The sequence below is a fragment of the Schistocerca americana genome, chromosome 1 (genome assembly GCF_021461395.2).
Source record: "Schistocerca americana isolate TAMUIC-IGC-003095 chromosome 1, iqSchAmer2.1, whole genome shotgun sequence".
Taxonomy (NCBI): domain Eukaryota; kingdom Metazoa; phylum Arthropoda; class Insecta; order Orthoptera; family Acrididae; genus Schistocerca; species Schistocerca americana.
Window position 1 is genome coordinate 537,441,558 of NC_060119.1, and position 17,260 is coordinate 537,458,817.

Sequence of the window (17,260 nt, forward strand, 5' to 3'; positions counted from 1 at the left end):
TGGTAGGATTAATAATTTTGGTGTAAGACAGAAATGTAGTCTTCCGTCCCTATTGTTCAATTTATGTATGGGAAAAGCAATTACGAAAATAAAAGTAGGATTAATATTCAAACTGAAAAGATATCGATGAGGAGATTCTTTGATAACATTGCTATCCGTAGTGAGGATGAAGCAGTATGACCTGTTGAATGAAAATGGATTGAGAGTAAACTGGAAAAATATGAAAGTATTGAGAGGTAACAGAATTGAGAATAGCAAGACTCTCAACATCAAAATTGGTGATTACGAAGTAAACGAATTAATGCAATTCTTCTACCTTAAATGCAAAATAACTCATAACGAACAAATCAAGAAGAACAATAGCAGACTAACACAGCCGAAGAGGGAATTCCTGACAAGCAGTACTTTTATCGAACATTGGCCATAATTTGAGGAAGAAGTTTCTGAGAATGTACGCTTCGAGCACAGCGTGGTTTTTTAGTAAATTATGGTCAGTGGGAAAATGAAATAATCGAAGCTTTGGAGATGTAGTGTTACAGAACAACGTTAAAAACTATATGATCCGATAACGCGAAGAATGAGGAGGTTCTCTCCAAATACTATGAGCAAATGACTGTTTTACCAGACGAAAATACACTCGTCGGTACAACGATGGATTCTCTGGTGTGCTCCAGGAGGAGACCAAGTAGAAACCATAACATATGAGACATTAGTTCACTTTATTACAACTTTTATAAAAAGTCTCTCAATAAAAACACTCAACATTCACGTTGTGTTGGCCTGCTAGAAGACGATGCTGTCATCTTACTCTACGACTGCAGACTGAGACTGAGTGGTTCTGTGTTTGACCACGAGTGGAAGGAGCCGTTGTGGAGACGTAACGAAGCGCTTTAGGGCGTGGCTACGCCAATGACGCTCATTCGTCCATGCTGCTTGTAGCGATTATCTCTTCTTGTGATTGCGTTGCAAGGTACCATCATACTTCGGACGACACCACAAGGAACATATGGTAAACAATGGCATGAAGAAGGGACAGTATGATAGGACAAGAACTAAGATATTTGGGAGTAACTTCCATGGTACCAGAGGGAGCTGTGGAGGGTAATAACTATAGGGGCAGACAGGGACTGGAATACATCCAGCAAGTAATTCCACCTTTGTAAGACGTATATAACTTTATTACAAGCGTCGTAATGAGTGGACAAATTATAACCAAAAAATGTGAGGCTCTAATGTGAGTCCCAGTTATCTCTTCCCTCGACGTTGCAAAAGATACAATTTGCGCATCTGTAGAACTTGAGTCTCCTGGGGATACCTAGAAACTTTGAGCTCATTTTCCTCCGAGATTTGTTGAATAGCAACAAGATAAGAAATGTGCTTATTAATGGGAACTAATCTCACTTTTACTTGCTGGCCCATCATGGTGGCGTTCTATAAAATCAGGAAGGCGTGTTGCGTAGCTTAGTCGTTGTCAGAGGTGCCTGTCAGATAGTAAACTGTTTCCCACCCATTTATAAGCATGGCGATGGTGCTCACCCTGTAAAATTATCATCGTTGTCCAGTCCGGTATTATGTCAGCTAACCATGATTCCTCTCACCTAGCAGTGTGTGTACTAGTGTGTATGTGTGTGTGTGTGTGTGAGTGTGTGTGTGTGTGTGTGTGTGTGTGTGTGGCGAGCGTATGCGTGCATGCTGTGACATGCAAATATCCTTGATGTTCACAGAAATTATGCAACTTGCTTCCATTTTTTACACTGTTACAGTAGAGATATCTGTATGTATACAAATATAACGGGAATAATGCAGATAATATTGGGGTGATTACAGTCAGAGGTATGAAAATAATCTTCGACTCCTTTCACGAAAATATTGAAATTTGACATCATTTTAGGCATCATTTTAATATTATGCAACATGAATGTAAACATGTCTGACCTCTACAGATATAAGGCATATTTTTGACTTCCAACTGAGGGTAACTTAATTTCGTACTACTACCTTTTGCTTATCAATTGATTACTCACTCTGATCAACTGGAAGGTGGGAAAAGGATTCTTTTAATACTTCATTACATAGGCTGGGAAAGACTCAGAGGGATGGAACGGAGGGGTGGGGTAAAAACCACAACTTTGCTAGATACAGTGGTATGCATGTGTACAACTCTGTCACAGAAACAGTGAAACTTGAAACCATTTTACATCTCTCTTTAATACTACGTTATGACCAGCTGGAAAATGTGGGAGGTGTGAAATTTCCAATAAATAATTCTTCTAACTTTTTAATTTACCACTACAGCTATCTTTTTTCCTGAAATTTTTTAAAAATTTCCCACCATCTACGAGCTTTAATTTGTTTTGAATATTCAAATAGTTTTTAAAACTCTTGCTACCCATCAACTCGGACTTTCGAATTTTCCGCAACTGTAGTGCTACGACTGGGTCGTCGACTAGCAGTAGCAGCTTCAACGGTGCGCGAGGTACTACATTACATTACATGCCACGAATGGTATTAATGAATCTCACAGAGTTTGAAAAATTTTGAGCTTTTATGCAGCTCGGTCTGCTGCAGGAAGCGGTTGCTGTGTGGACGCTACTATCATGACTGTTTAATAGAATAAGTAGTGATTTCACTACCTCTGCAGGCAGAACGATAAAATTTATTCGTTTTGGCCATCTTAGCTGTTCGTCGCCTCTGGCACAATCCATTAACACCCTGCACATTGCGCACGAGCTGTATGCTATTTCGTGGTAGACCTCATGAGGAGACTTCCCCATAATTCGGGTTTAAGCGTCGCAAATTTATATTTTCCTACTCAGTTGTATATGGAGTCAGAATTTTCACATCTCTTTTATCTCTATGTTTCTTCCAACTCCTAATAATGCAGGAAAATTCATCTTCCCATCGGAATTTCTTGCGTTGTACTCAGAGTCTTCTAATTGCTTAAGTCTCTGGTAAGGCTGATACATCATTTGTCGCTCGTTACTGATAATTCAAAATTAATCTAAAACATACTCAGAAGTCCATCCTTGGGCTTAGGTTAAGGAAACACATAAACGTATTTAAAGTAAGAAACACATATGTCCTGGTGTGTCTTGGATTTAAAGCGACTGTCCTACGACAGTAATCGTGGTCTTCACAAGAATGGTTCGCAATTGCCCGCGATACGTTTGTCATCGGATTTAACTATTATTATACTTTCCTAATTCATGTTACATAAAGCGAAAATTATGCAGTCTAACGATAAAGCTATACGCCATAGCGTATAACTTCATTTTTTTCTTGGCTGTTCTGAAAATAATGAAGAATGTTACTTACTATAGCGGTAGCAAACACACACGAACATAAATCTGCCATGTTGACGAAAAGAAGAATGAAGATTGATTTGTCCATGGTTTCCTGCAGCAGGGTGAAAGCTCTGCAACATAATTGATTGTATGATTATTATATGCTATTTGCATCAATTCAAATATCAATTATCATATCACGTGTTAGTATAGTTGAATGGATGTAACTAATTTGCAGAAGCTACTAAGGTTCCTTTCTTATGTGAATCTAAGCTCCGTAACTACGAACTCTTGTATTCCACATTAAAAGAAGACTGTGTCCTTCTTACTGAAATCCGAGTGCACCTAACTGCGAAGCAGTCCTAGCCATTACTCTCATCTTTTGCAGAAGGATATCCATCAACCTCTCTATCCAGGTTTGAAGAAACCAGTCACAGGAGGAAACCCTACCCAAAAGAAAGAAAAAGAGGTGCTAAGTATTATTTACGCTCTGTTGTAGTGAATAACTGATTTTTGTGCTTGAATTCAGTCCTTACTCTGTGACAGTTCTCACCGGAATCTATCAGTTCACCGACAATGGTCCAGAAAAATGGTGCCATGGTTAAGGCAGTGAACTAGCGTTTGAAATATGTTGATTTCTAAACATTGTCCTTCCACCATAATTTACATCTTCCCTAGAAACGCTAGCCACATTAAGACGAATGGCTTACATTCTACCTTGCTATTAGCCTATCAGAAGGTCAGAATTCTCTCTGCTTTGTCGTCGTCAGGACATAAAATAATCATCTTTATACAGATGCTTGCGGGACCTCAGTTGTCCAATACAGAATGTCGAAACGAAACATATTTCAGCCATCTAAATTTCCAAGTTGTTTTTTACTGAGCGAACAGTTTCGGCGATATATTACGCAGTCTTCAAACCCCCTGACCGACAAGTAGGAAGATGTGGTGATGTGATCATTGAAGGGTTCGCTGCGTCAAACATCGGATACCAGTCATTCAATGCTGGCCGCACTTTTTACTGGACCAGAAGTGTGAATCTTCCTACATATCGTTCAAGGCCCTGAAGATGGCGTAACACATCGCCGAAACTGATTGTTCAATGAAAAACAACTTGGAAATTTAGATGCTTGAAATTGCATTGTTTGGACTTGCTAAACTAATCTTATCTTCTTTCCTTCAGTGTACTACAAAAGTGTACTTGTTCTCTGCTTAAAGAAAAAGGCGAGGAAATAAATGCGTGAATGACGAATTAGTGACATGTTTCCGGCGGCACCCAGGAACTGTTTACTTAGCCCTCGTAGGAGAAGTAGAAGGTTAAAATATTAGAGAGACAAAGAGAGCAGAATATTGAAAATATATTGGGGAAGTTACATACAGACCAAAACATTAGCACAATATAGAGAACCAGGATCAAATCATTTAGCTAGTCATTACTACCTAGGACTGTGTGCTATTCCTGATGGCCTGGCTTTCGAGTATACCTCTACAAATGATCATTTAAAAGATTAATTGTATTTATTAACGTTGCTAGAATGTAAATCTAACTCTTTGGGTGACTGAGAGTAAGGACTACTTCTAGATAATTAACTCCATAGTCCAAATTTTAGGAACAACCATAGTTACAAGATCCGAAATTTTAAAAAAGTATTTCAGTATTTCTTCTTCATTTAATTATGCAGGTGATTTGCATATTGTGATTATTTGCTTCACTGTCTTGTGTGTCGTATTCAAGTGCTTCCAGTATTATTTCACTAAATCAATAAATTGAGTGAATCTACCACACTTATTGACAGATTGGAAGGTAATAATAATCGAGGAAAGATTCTGGAGAAGAGGGGTAACATAATACCGCTAATAATGTAGTTGGACTGTGACAACTACTCCTGCATTTTACTTTTGTTCACCTCTGTTGAATGACTTCATTCTAATATAAATACTATTAACAATATCATAACAGCCACAGGATATAGGGTTAAAACACAACCCACCCATAACCCAACCACTACTGCTTCGTCTTTCTAGGTTCAGCAGCCAGAAATATTGGGATACATACCATCTTTAACCTTAAACAGTCTAGGAGTAATAACAGATGAAAACCTAAACTAGACTGAGCACGTAACTACAATATGCATGATGGCATCAGCATCTCTACATGCCATGCAGAGATATATAAACCTTATCCCTTCTTGACCTGAAAAAGAAACCTCTGCAAACACTTATACTTGCAGTTATTGATTACAGCAACGTTATCCTGCAAGTCCTTTCTGAGGAAAGCTCAAGGCGCCTAAAACTAATTTCCTGTGTTTATTATATGTGCAATGTTCGACTCTTTGATCACATTTCACAGTGCCGACAAGCGTAGATATTTCCATGCCCTCTGTCTTCTCTACTATCTTATCAACATACACAGTCCACCCACTCTGTAATTCATGCCCAGAGCTGCAGCAACTGGTACAGGACATGAATCTCATCAATACATGGGAGACAATACATGGCGACAGACAGACCTACATCACAAGTCACTCTGAAATTTACGCAACACGTATTCTAGAATCTGCGATTCTCGATGCTGAATTGTGGCCTGTCACCTTTTTTTTGTTTTCTTTCTTTATTGCAAATTCATTCCTCATACTAGGCGGGCCGGCAGCGGCCTACATACGCTGCTCTTCGGCCAATAGGTAAAATGTCAGATACAATAGAAGACAAAGGATAGAAAAAAATGCATAGTAAAACATGAGGGGGAATATGAAGCCATTCGACTGAAGGCACTGGGCACACAAAGGAGGTCAACAGTTAAAACAAACATAGACATCCAGTTGCTTATACGAACGTAGAAGGACGATGATGAAAACACTGTTGCACAAAGTGAAGAAACACTGGCACATAGAACCATTGTGGGCACGATCATCAGCGAAACAGACACCAACACACTGATGAAGGGGGGAGGGGGACGTGCCTGCCACTGGATTCAGGGGAAAGGCATGGGAGAAGGAGGGGGAAGGAGGGGGGAAGGAGCCCATTGGTGAAAGAAGGGAGGGTGGGGAAGGGAGAGGGTAGGGGTTGGAAGCCCAGGGTGGGGGAGGGGAGGAAGAGGAAGACAAGGGAGAGGGGAAGGGGGTAGAAATGAATGTGAGGGGGGAGGAGAGGGTGTCCAGGAGAAAAAGGGGGAAGAGGGAGGGGGTGTTACATTTGATAGGAGGGGCAGATGGAGGGAACAAGGACATCATCAGGAAGGGGAAGTTGGAAGCCACCTTGGGCAAGGGTATGGAGAGTGTGAAGATGGAGAGCATGCTGGATGCAAGAATACAGGCGCAGCAATCAGCCAGGATATGTGAGGATGGGAGAGACAAGTGGGTGTGGAGGATCGACCCTGCGGGAGATGTAAAGGATTCGTATCCATTTGAGCAAAAGGAGGGATCTGCATGGCGGATGGGAGGTGGATATGATAGGTGAGGCGGAGTGCATGGCGTTCAAGGATTTTGATGGGCTTATAGTAGGTGGGAGGGGCAGAGATCCAGGTGGGATGGGCATAGCACAGGATGAGGTGGATGAGGGATAGAAATGTGTGGAGGATAGTGAAGGGGTCCAAACCCCACGTTCGGATGGAGAGGAGCTTAAGGAGACAGAGTAGGGTACGTGCCTTGGCTTGGACTGTCTGGAGATGGGGGTCCAGGAAAGGCAGCAGTCGAGGGAGACACCAAGGTACTTCAGGGTGGGGTTGAGTGAATGGAGCGGCCATATATGGTTAGGTAAAAATCTAGGAGATGAAGGTTAGAGGTGGTGTTGCCTATGATGATTGCCTGGGTTTTGGAAGGATTGATCCTGAGCAGCCACTGGTTGCACCAAGCGGTGAACTGGTTAAGGTGGGATTGAAGTAGGTGTTGGGAGCGTTGAAGGGTGGGGCGAGGGTAAGGAAGGCGGTGTCATAGGCAAATTGGAGGAGGTGGACGGGGGACTGGGGTGACGGCATGTCCGCCGCCGTCGCCTTTCCAGATCACATAGCATATACACACACGGTCTCCCTAAGTCGTCAACGAGTGTGGAGGAGTCGCTGTGTTTGCAAATTGAATACAGCTCACCTCAGTGAAGATGAGTGCAGACGCTTAATCGAAGACATTTGGCACATATGTGAACGACGTTTCCTGACATATCCGACAACGCTGCAATGGTGGCTGGAATGCATTAAGCCTGCATTGCGTTGAGCGTTAATTGCATACGGAAGAGAGCAGAAGATGTGGTGGCGCCACACGAGGGAATTTTATTTCACGACCCTCCGAGAACTCCCTGTACAAGCGCCTTCACAGGACCGGAGAGTTGCTATAAATCGAGCGCAATCCCCAATAATTTCCATAACGCGCCGCTCTCTGAACGGTGTCGCAATCCGTGCAAGGGCCTCTGAGTCCGTGGAGAATCACTGTCAATGTATCACGTTGTGAGAGAAAAACAACGTAGCCGCCGAATATTAATACCGTCGGTAGTACTGCTGGCGGTCGCCGTGTGACAACGCAAAAAGACATTGCCAACGCCTTTGTTGAACAATACGGTCATCTCTATAAAGAAGCGGAACACGATCAGGCAACCTTTCATGAGGTCCGACAAATGCTGTCCGCGTGCCTCGACGAGACGGCCAACCGGGAGTTAACAGGGGAAGTCACAGTTGACGACGTAATGGAAGCGCTTGATAAGGGAACCTCGCACAAATCGCCGGGGCCCGACGGGTTTCCGTTAGAGTTTTATCGTACAATTAAAGACCTCACGATTCCGCGATGCACTGCCATGTACCGCGAATTGATGTCTCTCAATGTGCCTCTTACACCCTCCTTCGTGGAAGGAATGATCATTTCTATCCACAAACTATCAGGCGGTACAGGGAGGAAGGCCTAGCGGCCACTGACCCTTTTTAATTACAGCTACAAGATCTACACCAGGATATTTGTATCACGCTTTAAACGCGTACTACGCCAAGTGACATAACTCGACAAAACCCAGCTAGGAGGGGATAGCAGTACACAAACGGCACTCAGCGACTACCGCGACAACACGTCGTCTACGGGGTGTACTGATATCGATAGACTTCGATCGCACCCTTGATAGGGTGAGCCATTCCTATCTCACGGAAATGATGACGCAGATGAAGTTTCCTGAAAGTTCTGTCGCCGTCATTATGTGACTACTCCACGGCGCCTCATCCAGAGTGCTTATCAACGGACGCATGGTGGGGCCAATCATCATCTCACGATCGGTCAGATAAGGGTGGCCTCTGTCGACGATATTGTGTGTCATCGCTGTCGAGCTGCTGCTTTGCGGGCTCCGGAATCGACTCCAAGAATTGACGATAAGGCACAACAAATTTATATGCAGAACATACGCGGATGACCTAGTGTTTTTAGCACGGTCGGCCGACGAGGAAAGAGTGGCCTTGTATTGACTTAATTTGTATGATATGGCTAAGGGAAGTCGTATGAACATGGCAAAGTCAGCAGCGATGAACACCGGGAGAGGACTCCCGCCGGGAAGTCTACGACCATTACAGCCGATCAACAGCATGAAATGCCTAGGAATTATCTTCACTACAGAAGTTCGACACTCGGCGGCACTGAGCTACAGGCATCTTCTGCAAACAATTCGTGCAAGTGTCTAAAGTCACAGGTTAACGTCTCTGGACATGATACAACGGGTCACCTTTTCCAACACTTATCTAGGTTCTTGCATCCTCCACCTAGCACAGTTCTTCCTAGGCCGGTGGTGTTGGCGTGCCGACCCCTGGCGCGGCATTAGGATATTTTGTGAGTACAGGTATGCTTATCAAGGTCGGATACGAAACCCTCACCCTTCCCAATAGTCGTGAAGCTCTTGGACTAGTCCACGAACGAGACCGAGCAGTGGTTATTTTTATAAGCACGATAATAAAGATGTGGACACGACACGGGAGAAGTCTGACGGGCACCTTGATATACGAATTGGCTGCACCTTCTCGTTCGGCACCGGTTGTGGTGTCTCACGTCTCACCATCGCTTGCCCATATGCGAACCTTTTTCGTGAATCACAGTTATGTACAGTCGTGCTCAAAAGCATCTGAACGACCTGAATTGTATTTCGCTTGATTCGCATGCAACCCGCAAAACGCAGATGTCTAGCAGGTCCTCTAATCGCCCCTCGGTACAGTCGTTTGACTATTGAAAATGGTTCCAACAAGTCACCACTAGAAAACACTGCTCTCTACCGCAATAACTCAAGATGTAAAGTATTACCACGACACTACAAATATCAGGGAACACCTTATCACAGATAAGACTGTCCTTAAGGCTTGTAAGCTCACATTTATTACAATAAATGACATACGTGAAATGTTACCACTTTCATTATTACTTCAAATAGGTAATGCATGTAGTAAGTTCGTCGTAATCATGATTTCCTCTTCAAAATAACATACCGTACCTATTATTTAACACAAAATGACACTAAAAATTTAAGTTATTCACGAGCAGTTAGTTGAGAATATGTATGAACTTCAAATGACACGACGAACCGTCTCGTTCTGCATATGGATTCAAACCCAGGTCAAGCAAAGATTTCGTGACTGACGGAAACTAACAGTCATTCCTGACTAGGCATACAGAGAGTGATATACCTCGACTTTAGACAGTATCAGTTGGCTAATATCAACTTTAAATCACATAAAGTAACCATTTTTAACGGACACGAATTCCTACCCACCATTTGTTCCCCGTTAACGAACTACGAGAGATGTTAAACATTGCTTCTTCACAAGTAACTTACTTGGAATGCCGTGAGATAAAGCTTTATGTTCGACAGGGATTCGAACCCAGAACCTAATCGGATTGTTATTGAAGCACGATCAACTGTGACATATCGGATTTTCTCGGCAGTAGCTAGATGTTTTAACTGAAATGACGAGACGACACATTAATTTTTTCCTTCTCAGGACTCCATCGCAGCACCTATCGTTGTTATATTCTAGAGAAAACGAACGTTAAATATAGGTCTGTTACACCAACAGTGACATGTGAGCATGTCTGAACTAGAAATAATATGACGGAGAGTTACTTTGAAGGGGAAATCATGATTACGACGAACTTACTACATGCATTATCTATTTGAAGTAATAATAAGAGTGGTAACATTTCAGGTATGTCATTTATTGTAATAAATGTGAGCTTATAAGCCTTAAGGATAGTCTTGTCTGTGATAAGATGTTCCCTGATATTTGTAGTATCTTGGTATTACTTTACATCTTGAGTTAGTAGATACAGAGCAGTCAGCTTTTTCTAGTGGAGACCTGTTGTAACCATTTTCAATAGTCAAACGACTGTACCGAGGAGCGATTAGAGGACCTGCTAGACAGCTGCATTATGTGGGTTGCATGCGAATCAGGCGAAATGCAATGTAGGTCGTTCGCATACTTTTGAGCATTACTGTACATATGGAATTACCAACTTCCAGGGCGGCAACGACACTTGATATATATCGCATCTTGACTCGACGATGGCCGAATAATGAAGCAGAGCGCCGACAACCAACAGTTACCTTGTCAGTGTTATGGCGTACAGTGCATCACCCACACCTTGATATGCGCGGACTGTGGTATCGGATGGTAAATGGGAAATACATGACTCGTTCCAGGTTGCATACAATTCATATGGCGGACGAGCCACTGTGTCCGCAGTGCAATGTTATGGACACAGAGGAACATCTCCTGATATGCGGGCCTTCGGCGGACGTATGGTATTTGGTCCAAAGAATGATCGCTTCCCTCCTTCGTGTGGTGCCACAAGCAATAGAACCAGGGATACTACTTCTCCCAGATATGACCTATTATCCCTGAACGAAGACAAATGCAGTGATTTGGATTCGGGGTTTGACTGGGCATTACCTTTTCCGAGACGGGAGTAAGAGTGTACTCGACTTTTGGGCCTTACTACAAGAACATCACTCACAGCTTATGAGACATCCGAGATATAGAACATATTACGCTAATTTGTTGGGGAATACATTGCTTGATCCCCTACCCAGTTAGGGCGCCCCAGGTAGGAGAATGTAATTAATACCTATAAGTATTCAGAACAAGAAAGAACCAGGACAGTGGAGAGAATCCATCACCACACGTGAAGACGTACCTGGCACCAACGCGAGGTACAATGGGATTAGCGGTGAACGCGCCCAAGAAGAGGGACTGGCCCGTTTTTTTTTTTTTTTTTACTGACAGAGCAGTTCTTGTTTTTATTGTTACACCACTATGTAAAGAAAAAGTCCACTTATTTACGTTTTCCAGAAATGTTTTGTTTTATAAAGGACATCGCCTTATACAAAAAAAATGATCGAAGCAGTTTATATTTGTTATTGTTACTCCATTATGAAAAAAAAGTTAATGTATTTACGTTTTCCAGAAATATTTTATTTTATAAAGTGCATCGTCTTATAATAGAAGACAAAAGTCGGATAAAGCATCTGCCATATAAGCATGAGATCCCGGGTTCGAGTCCCGGTCGTAAGAAAAAAAAAGACGCTAGAGCGCTTTCTCGCGAAAGGCAAAGGTCCCGAGTTCGAGTCTCGGTCGGGCAAACAGTTTTAATCTGCCAGGATGTTTCAACAATAATGTTGACCGTTGGCCCTGTACGCATTCGTTACCCTTGTACGTACTTCTTTCTAACCTCACATACCAGTATACTTGAGTGGATCAGTCTCCTTAGATTTCCCATCCCCATAATTCGCTAAATCAGAAAACAGCAATATTTCCTTCACCCATAAATTCTTTTTATGTCTGTCACTGTCTTTACTGTTATTATTGTCATTATTATTATTATTATAACTATTATCACCACTTGTGGCATCAACGATTGCAGCACAAGTACTGGCAGTATGAACTTCTTTAGTTCACAGTCCGTATTGTTTACTCAAATTGTCCCTACAAACATTCAAATCATTCTAACGATGTTTCTCATATTAAAATTGTAAAAAGGTACTGTATTTTTAACGCCTTGATCTGATATAAGAGAGGTCCTGATGAACCTAATTAGATCACGTTACATAAAGAAATAAAAAATGCTTTCAGTTTTGCTCCTTTCCTATTCTCCATCATTGCATCACATCTCCTCCTTCATTTTACAGACCATTACAAACTAGTCAACGTATCCTTCAAGTTCTAATAGTTTTATTCTGCTTTCTTTCTACTGCCTTTTCTTCATTCACGTTGCACACTTTTTACCATTTTAAATATCCCTAAGAAAACAGACTAACGACAAGCAACGTACAAGTTACCTATTCTGTACAAATGCCATTCCCCACAGGTGTTGCACATATTACTTAATACCTTACACATAAGTTTTCCAAAGGGTTGCATTTTTCCAGACAGTCGATGTATTTCATTATAGCTTCTAAATATCCACACTTCAGTATTTGTTAGTAGTAACACTTTTCCTCATAGCTGGTCTCACTAATTTTTCTAGTTTAACATTACATACTAAGCATTCTCATATGCACAACTATTCTGGTTTATTGCTGTATTATATTTTTCCACGGTTCTGTAAGTGAGCATTACGCTGCAAACATGTTGACTATTCTCTAATACTGTTTTCTGATGTGGACCTTTTCTTCTATAGCCACTACTTCTTTGCCACCAACTGCTAGACTTATCTCTTGCTCGAGATTGACAACGATAAGTTTAACTACTTCTCAGTTTTACCGTTTAACGTGTATTAAGAGAAATGCATCATCATCTGTTTCGATACCTATTTACTCTTACACGATTTTAAAACTACTAAACCACTTCTTCAAACAGCTATGTAGTGTAACAATCATAATGTGGACTCCTCAGAATGACTTGAAAGACCACATGAATCAAACTATGATGTAAGTTCTTTATTAAACGAATTTTTTGTAGAAATTCCCATATCGCGAGCTTGTAGGAAACATAGGAAAGACAATTCCGGCACTGTCGTAATATTTTCGTTGGATCACTTGCCATAAATTAGAGTTTATGAGAGGAAATGTATTGAGACTGAAAAATGAACACACGAAAAATTGACGAAAAACGCTCGTGGGGATATTTTACGTTTGCGGACATGTATTTCCCTAGATTTGCGTTCCTACGTAATTTTGTTAATTCTAGCTCTTTCAAACAGGATATTTATCTCAAAAAAGTAATTATCATCGTATAATGTAGTTCACATACTTACTTAAGAACTGCCTGATGATGCTGTACGTTCTTCACTAGCTGTACATACATATGATCATCTGTTACGTCTTGTGCTGAGAAGTCTTCCTTCTTACGAAAGTTTCCATCTCCGTCGCAGAGCACTTCTTTGGTGATTTGTTCACATCCTCCATTTTCTGTTTTAATTAACTTCCCATCACCTTTTTTCATAGCTGAAACATTCTCGCTCAAGACTTCTAGCTCGGCTGCAACCATCAGCATCATGTGAATGAAGAAAAGGTCTATAGAATTAGTCGACTGAGACGCCACTATTAGACAGAAAGACTGGACTACGTACAGTATCTCGTATGCAGGTGAAACTTGCATATTCGCCGGTATCCAGTGGGCCACTGGGAACTGCCAGCTGGCCTCAGACGATTCCTCGTCAGAGTTAATCAACGCGTGTGAGATCAGCGGGAAGAAAACCCAGCCGATCAGCGCCGGCACCACGCTCGCCTGGGGAACAGCGTTCATTAGCAGTCGGTGTGGCGGATTTTCCCATTATTAGAACATATATAGGCTTATCTTGACACCACCAAGAAGAGGACAGCTAAGTTCTCCAGGCGCTTGGAAACAGTTCGAGTAAAAAAAAGAAAAAAAGAAAAAATTGGGCCAATGGTTGACACTTGCTAACACTAGAACTCTGTGTCGCATGTACACTACATTCCTTTTATAATTAGATAAAGTAAATGGATATTTGCATGATTTTTGTGGTGTATTTTAAAAGTCACGTGGATGTACTTTACCTGCGTTGATTTGTAAAGGAAACTGACTGATACGCGTACGACGATAATCAAGGAGAAAGAATATGTGAAATAAGGTACGAAATGTAGGGAGGAAATCCCTCTGCAGTAGAGATGCCAAACGAAACTTCAAAAGGGACGAGGTGTGTGCGCACCAAGCCAGAAGCGCATCTGATAAGAGAGAGGCTAACACGTACGTAAAGTGCACAGCTTGGCCGTAACAGTTGGACAAAACAGCCTCGGATTCTGATTATTTGTGTGTCAGATGCTGACTCTACGAATGTGTGATTACATTCAAAAGCGCTTTTTCTGTGCCATATGTATAATGGAAGTGCATGGACTGTGTGAGTAACGGTTTCCTGCTCGATACAGACTCACACCGTCGCCAGGCACAGTGTCATACAGAACTATAAATGAAAAGGAATTACTATGTGGTTTCATGAACTTGTTATACATCGACGGAAATGAGTAGCCGTTTATTAACCACCAGTACAATATTTTTCAGATGTTGTGTAGATTTTCATCACATAACGAGTAGTAAACGATTAAACTTTCATTTCAGTCGTGACTGATTTCCATCGGAAAGCAGCATTTGAATGATTACATTCTTGGATTCGCTGTAGCGTGGAAGCAAAGAGCCTCCGACTGTCATCTTCGGGAATTTCTTGCCACATACTGTGTCAGTTCACGAAGACTGCTGAATGTGTGTTGGTCTGAAAGTATACATCTTCCCATCACTTCCCAGACATGCTCTGTCGGTCGTAAATCGTGGGGTAGAGCAGGCCAATCAAGATTTCGTAACTTCCTCAACTCCTGTGTGAGGTATTGCGTTACTCTGCTGGAATATGCCACTTCGTATTTTTGTGGGATAGCCATGTATGGAAGTGAAACATGGACGATAACCAGTTTTGACAAGAAGAGAATAGAAGCTTTCGAAATGTGGTGCTACAGAAGAATGCTGAAGATAAGGTGGGTAGATCACGTAACTAATGAGGAGGTATTGAATAGGATTGGGGAGAAGAGAAGTTTGTGGCACAACTTGACTAGAAGAAGGGATCGGTTGGTAGGACATGTTTTGAGGCATCAAGGGATCACAAATTTAGCATTGGAGGGCAGCGTGGAGGGTAAAAATCGTAGAGGGAGACCAAGAGATCAATACACTAAGCAGATTCAGAAGGATGTAGGTTGCAGTAGGTACTGGGAGATGAAGAAGCTTGCACAGGATAGAGTAGCATGGAGAGCTGCATCAAACCAGTCTCAGGACTGAAGACCACAATAACAACATGACATGATAGGTTTTACCATTCTTTCCACATAGTGGCTGAATGACTTCCTTCAATAATTACTAAATCCAATGGATCGTCGCACCGTATATAATTGTAAGAGTTTTATGAACCCCGAGAATCTATGCTTACTGTGATCTTTCACCATCTCGTTTACGAACACAGTGGCGTAGCAAATGATAAAGAAATCGATTTTTCTCGTTCCTACGTTCTCATTTTCAGCACCCAAAAGGCATCTATTTTCCGAAGTTGCAAGTAAAAATGTACAAAACATTTATTATTCGGTATATTTGCGACTTAAGTGTTTGCGTACCGTACACTCCTCGTATATCAGTAGTATCGTACGCTATTGCAGCCAAATTTTGTGTTGTGGGTATCCTCAGCTGTATAACTGAACCGTGATGAATAAAATCGCTTAGGTCTGCGGTAAATCATTATTTTTGATCCGAATTGTTGTTCGCCGTTAGAGCCACATCTTCAGGGGTACTGATTAATAATTTATTCCAAACGATAAGCAGTAGATCACCCAACATTCTTTGTCTCAGTGTGACAAAATTGTTTAAATTATGGATCTGTACCCTGATGATGTGGCTCACACAGTGTGAAACTAGTTGGATCAGAAATAATGATTTACCTTAGACTGTATTATTACCTCAATGCTACATTACTTTTAAAATGGAACTAAAGGATGTGTTTAGGATTTCACTTCCGTCCGTGTCAGACCTGCATGTAGAGGTACAAGCGTCTCGAAAGCCTCTGGTAATTGTCTCGAGTGTGTTGGTTGCTTTCCCCATTGTAGTGCTGCCGCGTAGTGTCGGAGAGCAGCTGCACTAAGCGGTTCAACGTATCTCCTGCTCCGATGAAGAATGCAGCCTGAGAAAAGAAAAAGAAATTACTTGCCGAGGTACAACTCAAGCATTCAGGCATACAAAATGAGATACATGCTCCAGCTGGTTCAGCTGTTGTCTTCTGGAAACCGCCCAAGTATGAAATACACATCCGCCCGAAAGGTAGGCACATCATCACGAAATGACATCTTCATTCCTGAGCAGAATATCAGAAGTATTATAGAACAGTGAGAATTGCAACAGCAGCACAATTGCTACAGAGATTATCCCTAATATGTAATTAATTACGTTCTGAAGCGAATATGCACACAAATGACATGAAACAAAGTGACAACCCAAGAATTAACCTGCATCTGCATTTACATAAACACTCGTCAAACCACCATATAGTGAACGTTGTACCCTGCACCACTGATACTCATTCCCTTCCCTGTTCCTCTCGCAAATGGAGCAAGGGAAAAATGACTAACCACACGCTCTCGTACAGGCCTTCATTTTGCTTACCTTATCTTCGCTGTCCTTACTCGAGATGTATGTTAGTGGCAGGTGGCAGAAGAATCATTCTGCAGTCAATCGAAAATACTGGTTCTCCAAACTTTCTTATTAGTGTTTCACGTTAAGAATTTTTTTTTTTCCATTCAGGGATTCCTGTCTGAGTTCACAGATCATCTCCGTAAAACTTCTGAATCTACAGATAACAATCCAGCAGTATGCCTCTGAACTGCTTCGATATCTTCCATTAATCCAATCTGGTGGATCGTACGAATGTTCTGTACGTGGTCTCCCTCATAGACGAGCTGCACTTCCTTAGAATTCTCCAATTAAATAAAGTCGAACTTTCTACTTCCCTACAACCGACCTTACCGGCTGGTTCCATTTCACATCA

At 41.8% G+C, this 17,260-nt stretch overlaps 1 protein-coding gene across 1 annotated transcript in view; it reads right to left on the reverse strand.

Moving 5' to 3' along the window:
- The window catches only part of LOC124573504 (odorant receptor 43a-like), a 42,628-nt gene extending 28,654 nt beyond the window's left edge, over window positions 1-13,974 (reverse strand). The window contains exons 1-2 of the mRNA XM_047131138.1: window positions 13,484-13,974; window positions 3,316-3,415 (exon numbers count right to left, since the gene is read on the reverse strand). Coding sequence (XP_046987094.1) covers window positions 3,316-3,415; window positions 13,484-13,974 — 591 coding nt within the window. The remainder of the gene's footprint in view (window positions 1-3,315; window positions 3,416-13,483) is intronic.
- Between the last annotated feature and the right edge of the window lie 3,286 nt (window positions 13,975-17,260).